The sequence below is a fragment of the Microcebus murinus genome, chromosome 12, assembly GCF_040939455.1.
Source record: "Microcebus murinus isolate Inina chromosome 12, M.murinus_Inina_mat1.0, whole genome shotgun sequence".
Taxonomy (NCBI): Eukaryota; Metazoa; Chordata; class Mammalia; order Primates; family Cheirogaleidae; genus Microcebus; species Microcebus murinus.
In genome coordinates this window covers 88129796-88141840 of record NC_134115.1, presented here as the reverse complement: position 1 = coordinate 88141840, position 12045 = coordinate 88129796, and the positions used below count along the sequence as shown (strand labels likewise).

The 12045-nt window shown below is 58.7% G+C and overlaps 1 protein-coding gene across 1 annotated transcript; it reads left to right on the top strand.

Moving 5' to 3' along the window:
* The first annotated feature begins 730 nt into the window (after positions 1–730).
* Positions 731–11734, top strand: PTGES (prostaglandin E synthase). Its single transcript, XM_012772207.3, has 3 exons — positions 731–1087; positions 4347–4429; positions 10631–11734. The coding sequence occupies exons 1-3, from the start codon at positions 962–964 to the stop codon at positions 10878–10880; spliced, it is 459 nt and encodes a 152-aa protein (XP_012627661.3). The 5' UTR covers positions 731–961; the 3' UTR covers positions 10881–11734.
* Positions 11735–12045: the final 311 nt, after the last annotated feature.

Below are 12045 nucleotides of genomic sequence, written 5' to 3'. Positions count from 1 at the left end.
CGTGTTGGTTTCCTATCACTGAGGTGGCAATTTACCGCAAAGTAGTGGCTTACAGTGACACAATTTATTATCTTGCAGTTCTGGAGGCTGGGAGGCGAGGCGGGTCTCCCCGGCTAACGTCAGAGTGCCGGCAGGGCTGCGGCCCTCCTGGGGCTCTCGGGGAGACTTGTTTCCTCACTTTCTCCCCCTTCTAGAACCTTCGCCGCGTTCCTTCGCCCGTGAACCTCCCTCATCTTCAAAGTCAGCCACGCATGTCTCTCCTCTCTGCCCTCTGCCCAGTCCTGGCATCGCCCCTATGCTGTCTCTGTTTTCATGTGTTTCCCCCAGTCTCCTGCCTGGGCTCGGCCAGCTGACCCAGGACAATCTCTCCCATCTTGAGGTCCATCCTAGGTCCCTTCTGCAACGTCCCTTTTGCCACTCTAAGTCACATATGTGCAGGTTCTAGGGATTGGAGCGTGGACGCCCTTGCGGGTGGGGCGTCGTCCAGCCCACGCGGACAGCAAAGCCACGCTGGTGCAGGCGTGGTGTGGCTCCGGCGCCCGGGCTGAGTGGGGGGCAGATGGCCTGGTTCTCAGCCCCTCCTGTGCTCAGCCCCCCCGGAAGGGACACGAAATCAGTGACATCCATTGCGTGTAGAGGTGCCCAGCCTTGCCACACCCCCAGAAGGCGGGTCCCACAGCACAGTTCATACCACAGCGGAGGAAACAAATCTGAAACAGATTTGAGAGTACTGAGGATTTGCCAGGGAGGGCTGGTCCAGGGCCAGGGCCAGGGCAGGGACAGCTCCCAGCTGTCTGTTTCTCACAGCATCGGGGCAGCAGTTGCTCCTCTTCCTCTTCCTAGGAGAAGGGGCCGGCCTGGCGAAGGGGCGGGGAGTGGGCGGGCGCTGACTGCGGGCTCTCCCGCCTCCTCCCGCTCCGCTGATCACACCCGCAGTCGCAGTCGGCCGGCTGAGCCAGAGATGCCTCCGCACCGCCTGGCCATGGACAGCCAGGTGCTCCCGGCCTTCCTGCTCTGCAGCACGCTGCTGGTCATCAAGATGTACGTGCTGGCCGTGATCACGGGCCAAGTGAGGCTGCGGAAGAAGGTACGTGCTCCACCCTCCCGTCCCCCAGCCCAGGCGTGCTCGCTTTTCTCACTGCCCTGCCCGGAAAGTCCGGAAAGCGTGGCCAAGGTGTGTGCAGGGCTCCGAGCCGGGCGTCCCCCCCAGCCCTTCCGAGGGGCTCCCCGCTGGGCCCGGGGCTCGGGCCGCACTTTCTTGTCTTCTGGTTTAAGAGCATTTACTCGTGCGCTGGGCCACCAGGCTGGGCTCTTGGCGCCAGGTGTCCCGGGGAAGCAGGTCCTGGAGGGTGGAGCATGGGAGTGTGACAGCACAACGCCACTGTCTGACCTGGTGGCTTCCTGGCACGGGAGAGCCGAGGCTTGGGTGGAGTGGGAACCAGTGAAATAGGAGCTCGAGAAACGTTTGAGTGGAAATTCCCATTCCCCGGCCAGTGTCACCTACAAAGCCACTGCAGCCCCCAGAGGCCAGGACTCAGCCAGGCCCCAGCGGGCAGTTCAGGGAGGAATGTCCCCCACCGCAAGTCCCTGAACCAAACAACAATAAAGAGACGGAGATCTGGGCCAGGGCGAGCCAGCGGGCGGGATGACCCGTTCCAGGGGGCTCGGCTGCACGGTCGGCCCTGTGAGTCCGCAAGCTTGCGGGCCAAGCTCACAGCCGCCCTGCCAGAGCGCAGAAAGGGCCAGGGTCACCTGCTGATCATCTTCCCAGGTATCTGAACAGTTGGAAGGCCCGGCAAGGCTGGCTCTGGCATTGCGTGCGGGTGGATCCCGGGCAGCGAGGACCTTGCCCAGGAGTGAGGCCCAGGCCCTGGTGCAGGTACAGGCAGGATTAAAGGCAGGGCAACTGCTCAGGTGACAGGACTGTGCCCAGAGGCTACAGCATACTGATTGCTTCTGACTTCTCCCCACCTAGCCGGCCCTGGGATGTGGGAACCGAGGCTAACCAGGCAGCTGCATCCACTCTTGACTCCTTCCCCTGTGTGGCCCAGAGCTGAGCACTCAGTCCCCACCGCAGCCCCCGGGGGGAGCGGGAGGGGGAGCCACATGCACCTGGTTTTCTAGGTTTGCAGCCTGGGATCAGAGAGGCGGCATCACCTGTGCAGGTTGCCAGCCCGGTTTGAGCTCAGGTGTCCGGCTCCAGAGCCCACGTGCTGCCTAGGGGCCTGGGGTGCTTAGCAGGGAATGTGACTCCCTTTTAACATGAGTCCAGGGAAGGGAGCAGGCTCCCTGAGTGGCCATCTGCCCCATCAGCCTGGAATTGGCAGGAGACCTTCTGTGGCCGGGCTGCTCCGAGGTGCTCCTTGCGACCACCTGGCTCCCTTTCGTCTCTGTTCTGGGCACATGGTGCCACCCAGGAAGGACCTAGGGGAGCACGCAGCGTGGAGGTGACAGGCATAGGCCATGGCTCCTCCACCCGCCAGCCTTGGGACCTGGCAGGCCTGGGCGCTCAGTGTCCTCTCTGCACGGGGGATGGTGAGAGCAGGGCCAGGAGAATCCAACACCCGGCACACAGCAAACGCTCTGCCAACATCGATCCTTGACTTACAGTAGCTGAAACGAACACGAACAGCAGCAGCCATAGCTCGCTTCCCGGGAGGGCGTTAGGCCTGGCCCCGCACCCCAGCTGGGGGTGGCCCCTCAGCCTCTGCCACCAGGGGCTCTTCTGGGCTTGGCTGCAGCGGGCTCCTGCAGCTGACATGTGCCTCCGAGTTCTGTCTGCAGGCGTGAGCGATGCGTGGACCGTGGACCTCAAAGCGGGCGCCGGCTGGATGCTGAGGTGCTCTGAAAGGTGTCAGGGATCCGGGGACAGGGTGCAGGGCCATCAGAGTCGGAGATTTGCTGACTTAAGGGCCAGTCGAGAGGAATCCTGATTCCAATCCCACCGGTGACTGGCGCCAGGCACAGGCTGCCTTCACCTCTGGGCAGGGCCGGGCAGGGCAGGGCAGGCCCACCAGGCAGGACAAACCAGCGTGGGGGACAGTCGTGAGTCAGACGCACAGGGCTTGCACTGGACAGGCCGTTTGGAAACCTGCTGCTGACCCTCGGATTCCGCCGTGGGCTGGTTGCCTTTGCCTGGATCCCCGCGGGAGACGGAGGGGCAGGAGCCGAGGGTGTGGGCCTTCGGCGACTGGTGTGCGACCTTACGTCTCCGCTTTCCAACGAGAGAAAGTGACAATTCACCGAGTGCCGTCCTCACGGGTGTTGTGTCAGAGGCTCCTCCAGGGCTCTCCCTCGCTCTTTGTGTGGTCCGTGAGCTGCGTTTTATCCCAAGTTTACAGATGAGGAAGTTGAGGCACAGGAAGTCCAGGAACTTGCAGTCAGAGCAGAGCTGGGTTTCCAGCCTGGGGCTCTCAAGAGCCTTTCTTTGCTTCTAACACAAAAATTTTTTTAAAAGACAGGGCATCTCTCTGTTGTCCAGGCTGGCATGCAGTGGTGCTGTCATAGCTCACTGCAGCCTCAAACTCCTGGGCTCAAGCGATCCTCCCACCTCAGCCTCCCCAAGTAGCTGGGATCACAGGTGCACCCCACCACTCCTGGATAATATGTTTTGTTCTTTTTTTACTTAAAAATTTTGTTCATTTTTAGTTTAAAATACTTTTTAGAAATGGGGTCTCACTGTGTTGCCCAAACTGGTCTCAAACTCCTGGGCTCAAGTGATCCCCCTCTCTCACCCTCCTAAGTAGCTAGGACTATAGGCGTGTGCCACCATGCCCAGTTCAAATTCTTAAGGCACCTCCAGGACCTCCGTGACCCCCATAACTTCATCTTGGGCTCCCTCCCTTGCTCTCCATGCTCCAGTCATGCTGGTTTTCTGTTCTTCAAACATATCCAGCTTCAGGCCCCAGGGCCTTTGCACGTGCTCCCTCTGCCTGGAATGTTGATGTCCCAGCCCTCCCTTCCTCTGGTTAGGGTCGACGCATCCTTCAAACCTCAGTTTTAATGTCACTGCCTCAGAGAAGCCTCCTGTGACCCCAGACTCAGTCAGGTCTCCATGAACATTCTCAAGGCCAACCCTGTCTTCTTTCTTACCAGGTGAGACCACCTGGTTTTCCCTGGTCCACAGGTGATTCCCTCATCAGACTGTGAGCTTCACAAGGGCAGGGACAAGGAGCTTTTCTTGCAGTGAGGCCCCATGGCACAGAGGAGGAGCTGGTGGCTGCTAGGGGAATGGCCACCGCCGTGATAGCACCACTGCCCTGTGAACTCTGTCCGTGGGCGAAACACAGACCCAGGCAGCTGGCCACCCGTCTCCTGAGCAGTAATTCTCAGCCGATGTATTGCAGGCTTTTGCCAACCCAGAGGACGCCGTGAGACACGGGGGCCCGCAGTACTGCCGCACCGACCCGGACGTGGAGCGCTGCCTCAGGTGGGTGCCACCGGGCCGCACACCTGGCCGCACACCTGGCCGCACACCTGGCCACACACCTGGCCACACACCTGGCCGCGGCCCGTTCTGTCCGACCTTCTGCTGGCTGAGCGCGTGGAGGATTCCCAGGAGCCGAGGTTTCCTGCGTTCCTCATCCCCTTAGACTGTTTTATTCATTGATTTAATCTCTAATTGACGTTGGAAAATTAATACAAGGCCACGACTCAGAATGACAAAGTTAGAAAAGGACATTCTGTAAAAATTCAATCTCCCTCCTACCTCTGACCTCCGGGTGTTACCTGGGGCCACTCTCCAGGGGCAGATGCTGTGCGCAGTGCCCTGTGCATCTCTCCAGAGAGATCTTCTGCACTTGCAAACGCGCAGGCCATGCTTTCGTTTTTGGCCCCTTAGGAGTCACCCTTTACCCTGTGCTGGCCTGCGCTGTGCCGTTTCCACGTGGCGGCAGAGGTCGTCTCAGCACGGAGGAGCCCTGCTCGCGGGTCTGTGCGCAGCGCTCATGCCATCACGCCACGACCTCGCTGGGTGGACGGCCCGCACCTTGTGCAACCGGTTCCCCGCCCATGGGCACGGGGACTGTTCTGGGTCTTTCTCTGTTACGAACAGCGCGCATCGGCACATCTCGTTTTTGCCTTTGCGCGTGCGCGTGCGTGAGCGGGACGCAGCCATGTGGAAAGACGTCCGGCCACATGTGCACGTCTCGCCCCCAGCTGGCCCGCGGGCTGCTCCTCCCCGCCCCGGACAGCTCAGTCCACTGTCATCCTTCTGGGTGGGTCCCTGCCAGCAGGATACGTGAACATTCACACCACGTTTGGGTTTTACTTTGCACTTCTTTCCTTCCGAGTGAAGTTAAACATCTTTTCATAGGCTTAGCATCCCCCGGGCAATTAAAGTCAATTTTTCTTACTATAAGAATCAGAACTACTCATTGCAGACCATTTGGATGATACTGAAAACACACAGACGAAAAGGAAAGGCACTCAGCATTCTCATCACTCTCCCCATTTTCACCTCTCTCCTTTTTCTTCTATGCCTAAATATTTTTTCATGAAATTAAGGCATGCATTAGGTATACCCAACTCGGAGTTCCGATTTTTTTTTTTTTTTGTCAACATTATTTCATGAGTGCTTTTCATGTCGGTAAATACTTCTTTGAAAACGGCTGCATAAAATTCCATCAGAGACTAGATGTTAATTTCCCATCACGGGTGCCGATGTTGGAATTTCGGCGGTTTATGCTCTGCCGTTTTTCACCGGCAGGCTGGAGGGCGAGGAGGTGACACCCAGGGGGTGGGGGTCGTCCCAGGACAGTGATGGGGAAGTGGGGACAGGGGAGCCAGACAGGGTGAGACGGGAGACAAACCGTCAGCACACTCCCATGCGTCACAGCCGGTAATGGGTGGGGCGCTGTCATTTAAATAATAGAAATCCTTTTATTGAAAGAAAGCCTGTGGGGTTTTTTTCTTATGTTTTTCTTGGCCATTGACAATAATATACACACTTGTGGTTGTGAACAGTTACAGAGATGTGTAATGTAATTGTGTGTAATGACATTTCCTGCCATCCTGCCCTTTCGCGCCCTTCCTATGGAGTCCTCCATCCGTCCGCGTGTCCTTTGATGAGCGTCTATTCTGTGCAGGACCCTGTGCTGAGCACCGGCTGTGCTTTCCTGAACAAAGGCCTTCCCCACTCGTGCCCCGTGTTCGTGCCCCGCGTCCGTGCCCCGTGTCCCTGGTGGTCTCGGCTCCTCTGGACAGCAGAGAAGGGCGCGATGAGCTGCCCGGGCCGCGGGACCGCCAGCTCTCGGCAGCCGGCGGGAGAACGTGTTTCGGCTCCTCCCAGGCTGCCGGGTTTGATGTAGCGGCTTTCCGGAGGCACAGGGTGGCCACGCGGCTCTCGAACTCTGGGTTTACCTTTACTCGCTGTGACCAGGCCAGGGAGAGACCTTGCCGCCCACCCGCCCAAGTTGTTTCTTCTCAGCAGATGACCCGTCCTCCACAGTACGGGTGCTTAAGGGGCTGAAATTCAACCCGGCCTGGCTGAGCTGCTCTTACCTACTATGTTTTCCATCCACCGAGGCGGATTTATGGGGAACCTATTGTATACCGGGCCCATGCCGGCCCTGAGGGGAGGCTGGCTCCCTGCGGCCCCTCCTGCACCACCTGATTTCACAGGACACCATGGAAACTAGAGGGTGCAGAGGGAAGGGATTATACATCCTGCCGCCCGCTACCGGAGAACTGGCTGGAACCTGAGTGGGGAAACCCTGGCAGCGAAAGCCGGTTAAACATTAGACCAGGGTTTATGGCGCGATCAGAGGAGTTGCCCTCTGTCAAGTGGAAAAGCACTTGGTTCTTGGAGTATAACCTGCCTTGAGGGCTAGCAGGTTAGTGCAGGCACACAACCTAAGCCCAGCCCGGGGGAAGCGGGGCCCAGGTCCGAAGGATGGACCCAGGACGTGGGTTTTGACCCAAACCTGAGGCTGTGCGCCTGCACCTGCAGGGAGGGGTTCCCCGGGTGTCCCGAAGAAGGAAGGCAGACACTGCCTGAGCGTTTGCATTTCCGACTATTTGGAGTGTGTGGACTTACGCTGAGCCAACTGGTTTGTCAGGAAATTGGGTCCCAAAATGTCAGCCCCAGAAGTCCCTTAGACATCACCCAACATGTTCGTTTTGCAGACAGTGAACAGAGGCCCAGGCAGAGACTGGCCCGAGTCTGTGGCACTAATCGGCACCACAGCCGAACGGAAGCAAACCCTCCCCCTGCACCGTGAAGTGCTGTTTATTAATCTGCCCGGGCATCTGAGGGTGGCCGGGCATCTGGTAAAGCCGCAGGTGAAATTAGCTTTAACAGCGTGCCCAGGCCAGGGCTGGTGACAGTGGTGGTCATGATGGTGGTGACGAAGATGAGGAAGATGACAGCTAACTTAAGATGCACCTGCTCAGTGTTGGGAGCGTCCTAAGCACCGTCCAGCTGCCGACTCGCTCAGCACTCGGAGGCATCCGGGGTCCCTGAGGGGTCTGCTCTGCGCCAGGCGACTTTGCAGGTTTACTCCGCTGTGTACTCTCCTTTACCAGTAAGCAGCCGCTGCTTCTGGTATCGATCCCGAATTTAAGGAACCCGTCAGCGGGGCTGGAAGAGGAGTGGCCAGCGGCTGGCCCTGCCCGGATGCTGGGGGGCACCTTTTGCCACCTGTCACCTGCTGCAGTGAAATGCAGAAGGTGTCGTAATGTCTGTTGAGGGTGACGGGCAGGCCTGATGCTGCAGGAGGCCGTGCAAGTCCGGGCCAGCAGGAATTTGCTTTGGGTGAGTTTTACCTTAAAAAAGTGGTTATCACTGGAATGACACGTTTTGCCCAAGCATCTCCCTGGTACGTGACTCCCTCCACATCTCCCAATTCGGATCCCGGAGGTGGGAAGGAGAGAGGCGAGCTTTCTTGCATCATTCCTTGATTTCCCCATTGCTCCCTGTCCCTGGCTCCACTGTGGCTTCGTGGGGGCCCCACTGTGGTTGAGACAGACCAGATGGGGGAGGGAGGGCTGGACCAGTCCCAGGGGCTGCGGGTCAGAGCTTTGGGCTCTTTTAGCCACCAGCGACCTCCCCTCCCACGCCAGTGACCTTGTGTGGCTGCCCGGTTGGTGCAGCAGGAGGTGGGGCGCAGTCCCCGACGCACGGTTTTGTGCAAGGCCTGCCTCTCCCCACCCTTCACCCACTCTCTGGGCTTTGGCCATGTTTGTGTTCTGCCTGTTCTGTGATTCTCTTAACAGCTCTCTAAAAGTTGACTCACTCTTAAAATGTAAACACACTTTAAGGGGAAATGTCCGGACGAATGGCTTTCACATGCTAGTTATGCTTCTCCTGGAACTTCCAATGCGTTTTGTCAGAATACTCATCCAGGTGGCACCGTCTCGTGCGTCACCTGTGTAGGCAGACGCCTCTTGAGACTCACCCACTTAATCTGAAATGGGCTTTCCGGCCGGCGCTGTGGCCCGTGCCTGTAATCCCAGCACTTTGGGAGGCTGAGGTGGGAGGAAGGCTTTGAGACCAGCCTGAGCAACATTGTGAGACCCAGTCTCTACAAAAAAGTAAAAACTTAGGTAGGCATGGTGGCACGTGCCTGTAGTCCCAGCTACTCGGGAGGCTGAGGCAGGAGGATCACTTGAGCCCAGGAGTTTGAGGTTGCTGTGAGCTGTGATGATGCCACGGCACTCCAGCCTGGGCGATCTTGTTTTAAAAAAGCGGGGTTCCCTAGATGTCCCTCTAATCTGCACATGGGGAATGTTGGTGCACATAGCTCCATTTCCACTGGACGGAGGGATTTTGGAGGAACGCTTGTTGCCTTTTCTGTCGTGACTCCCAAGTGAGATGAGGGACTTACTTGACTGAGGCATTGGAGTGGCCCCCATCCTTGGTTTTCCCCTCTTCTTATTCTTCCCTGCACTCAGCACCCTAGGGTCCCCCAGGGCCTGCCTCTCTCGGGTATGGGCAGGCCGAGGTCTTCCCCACAGCTGGTGAGACCTGGCCCGTTGCCGACTTGCTTTCCCTGTGGCTGGTTTGCAACGTCAAGATTTGGGGGAAAAGGAGAAGAAAGGCTCGCGCTGGTGTCAGGGTACGGGACACAGATGCCAGGCGCCGTGCCCTGAGTTTGGCCTGAGAAAGATCCAGGCCCTGCTGGGTTTATGGGAGTTTTTGTATGCTCAGATTGAATTCTAGTCCTGCTTCCTAAGTCCCCTCTCCTGCTCTTATTCTGCCTCACTCTCTCTTGTGCACCACATTCTAGCCACAGAGGTCACTTTTCTGCACCTGGAACATGCTATGCTTATTCCTACCTCAGGACCTTTGCACATGCCAGTCCTGCTCCCCAGAAAGATTTCCCTCTGCACGGCCGGCTTCTCATCATTCAGGCTTCAGTACAAATGTCTCCCCCTACCCCAAACTCCCTGACCGCAGTCACAGGGCAGAGACCCCTATAGTGTGGGGTTCCTGAGCACACCAGGCCACTCCCCGCCCTGCTCACTCTCTCTGGGTCGGGCTGGTACACCGTGGCCCTCACCTGAGACTCACCTTGCCAGTGGGTGGGAAAAGGAGGCCTCCGCAGCAGGTCACCACGTGGGGGCTGGGCTGGGGCCGGCCGCTGCCGCACCGTTGCTGGGGAAATGCCTTCTAGCCAGAGGGCCTGGAGAGGGACTTCTATTCCAGCACGGTCCCCACGCCTCACACATGCGGCCTGTCCTTGGGGGAGGTCACGGCCTGGGCACTGATTCCTGTTTATTTGAATTTCCAACGTGGCCATCTATGGCTTTAGTCGCTCTCTCGGTCTCTAATTTGCAAAGTCTTCCCTTTGTAAAGCAAGCTGACCATTAGTAGGAGTCATGGAAAATGTGAACCGACTCCCAGCAGAAGTGGGTGAGCTTCTTTCTTGGCCATTTATTTATGGCAGGCTTGTACACAACACCTCCCACCCCCGCCACACAGACACACACATTTGATTATTTTAAACAAAAAAAGAGGCCGGAAAGCACGTATGAAATGGGAGCGTCCCAGAGGCTGGCGCTCGGCTCCGGCGGGTAGAAGCTGATCTTGTTATTATTGTCCCTGAAAGGCCGGGTGGTGCTTGTGTTTAGGGCAGAATGAGACGGAGCCAGGCGTCGGTTTCAAGTGCGTACTCTCAGGCTTCCGCCCCTTCTACTCGGGAGGGGTCCCGGAAGCTGCACGCAGGGGAGGCAGCCCCAGGCCTGGCTCAGAGAAGCCCTGCCCAGGTTCAGGTCCCAGCTCTGCTACTCACTGGCTCTGCAAAGCGCTCAACACCTCCGAGCCCGGGTTTTCCTGCCTGGTGTCCGAGGGCCAGGGGGAAGATGGGGGGAGTGGGGCAGGGCAGTCCCAGCAAGCCCTAGAGCCAGGGCGAGAAGACCGTAAACGCACAGCCCTCTGGGACCCCTGGCCCATTACTGGGGGCCGGGCTTCTCCACTGCCAGGACTGCCTGCAGCTCGGAGCTGCTGTCCCTCTGCACTCTGGGGCATTTCCTGCCTGGCCACGACGGGACTGGAGTGTCTGGCACCCCTGAAACGATCCCCAGAGGGCCTGGGCCCTTCCAGGGCAGAGTGCCTGCTTCCATGGCACTCTCGGAAGGGTCCAGGGCCCCAAGCTAACACCTGGCTGACCACAGCCCCTTGTCTCCCCAGAGCCCACCGGAATGACATGGAGACCATCTACCCCTTCCTCTTCCTGGGCTTCGTCTACTCCTTCCTGGGTCCTGATCCTTTTGTCGCCTGGATGCACTTCCTGATCGTCCTCCTGGGCCGTGTGGTGCACACGGTGGCCTACCTGGGGAAGCTGCGGGCGCCCATCCGGTCCGTGACCTACACCCTGGCCCAGCTCCCCTGCGCCTCCATGGCCTTGCAGATCCTCTGGGAGGCAGCCCGCCACCTGTGACCAGCAGCCACGCCGCCTTGGCCACCAGACCATGGGCCAAGAGCCACTGTGGCTGTTTCTGGGGACTTGGTGTCCCTTCCAGATTGTGATAGGCCCTGGGTCCTGGTTTCCCGGCAACCTTCTGAGTACATGGACACTGGGCCCAGTGGGCCTGTGTGTGTGCATGGGTGTGCACGTGCACGCTTGTGTGTGTGTATGTGTGTGTGTGTGTGTGTGTGCACACGCCCTTCTTAGCCCTTTGGATTCCTACATGAAGTGGTTGACCGGACCTACACAGAGACAGGCTGTCAAGATCGACAATCCCTCAACTCAAATAACAGAGCACTGAAAACATCACCCTTCCCTCCGTAAGAGTGGACAGAGAGGGAGTCTCCATTCAGGGTCCCAAACCTAAGGACTCTCTGAATCCAGGCTAAGAACGTGGACTCAGCCCACCCCGGAGGTTCCAGCCCAGCCGTCTGCATTTGACAAAGGCTCCCCGCGGTGACACTGAGTGCGAACTGGGCGCGGGATTGTGCCCCCGTGTTCCCTCTTGACGCCTCCCCTGCCCTTTGCTCTGGATTCCTTTTCCAGAGCCTTCTCTCTGGCTCAGGGGCAGATGGGAGGGGTCCACAGTAGGGCCGGCCTTCTCCTCCAGGGCTGCAGCACTGCAAAGGGCTGTCAGTCGAGGACAGTGGCTTTGAATGACCAATCACTAAAAGGAACTTTCTGGCTCCTTCAGTAGCTCTGGGGTTTGAAAGCTGCAAATGTCCGCCCCTATGGGGAATCCGTGTGCGTGCGCGTGTGCGCGCGTGTGTGTGGCCTCTCCTGGACTCACATGTGATTTTTAGTCATTAAATGGAAGTGCCTGGTCAGTCGGCCCATGCGGCCTCTCGGGTTGCTCGTTCCTGGTGTCGCGGCTGCCAGGCTGGCCTGCGCTTGGCGTGCCGGCGTTGTTGCTGGTGTGCGTCTGGGGCCACGCTGGCAGGACGCGGTCTCTGGCAAACACACGGACGCACCCGAGTGGGTGTGACGTCACACAGCCGGGGCAGCGGATGGTATTTGGCTAGGGGACCAGGAACACCCGAGTGCTGCCCCGGCCAGGTCCCCACCCCACCCCCAGTCATGGGTGCCAGCTCGGGCCTGCAGATGAGGACACCGAGGCCAGGAGGCGCACCTCGCAGGG

Bases quoted from the DNA above. Each gene is read 5' to 3' on its own strand.
- PTGES (XM_012772207.3), top strand. From the start codon at position 962: ATGCCTCCGCACCGCCTGGCCATGGACAGCCAGGTGCTCCCGGCCTTC. The intron at 1,088-4,346 runs GTACGTGCTCCA...GATGTATTGCAG, and splicing joins AAGTGAGGCTGCGGAAGAAG to GCTTTTGCCAACCCAGAGGA. The intron at 4,430-10,630 runs GTGGGTGCCACC...TTGTCTCCCCAG, and splicing joins GACGTGGAGCGCTGCCTCAG to AGCCCACCGGAATGACATGG.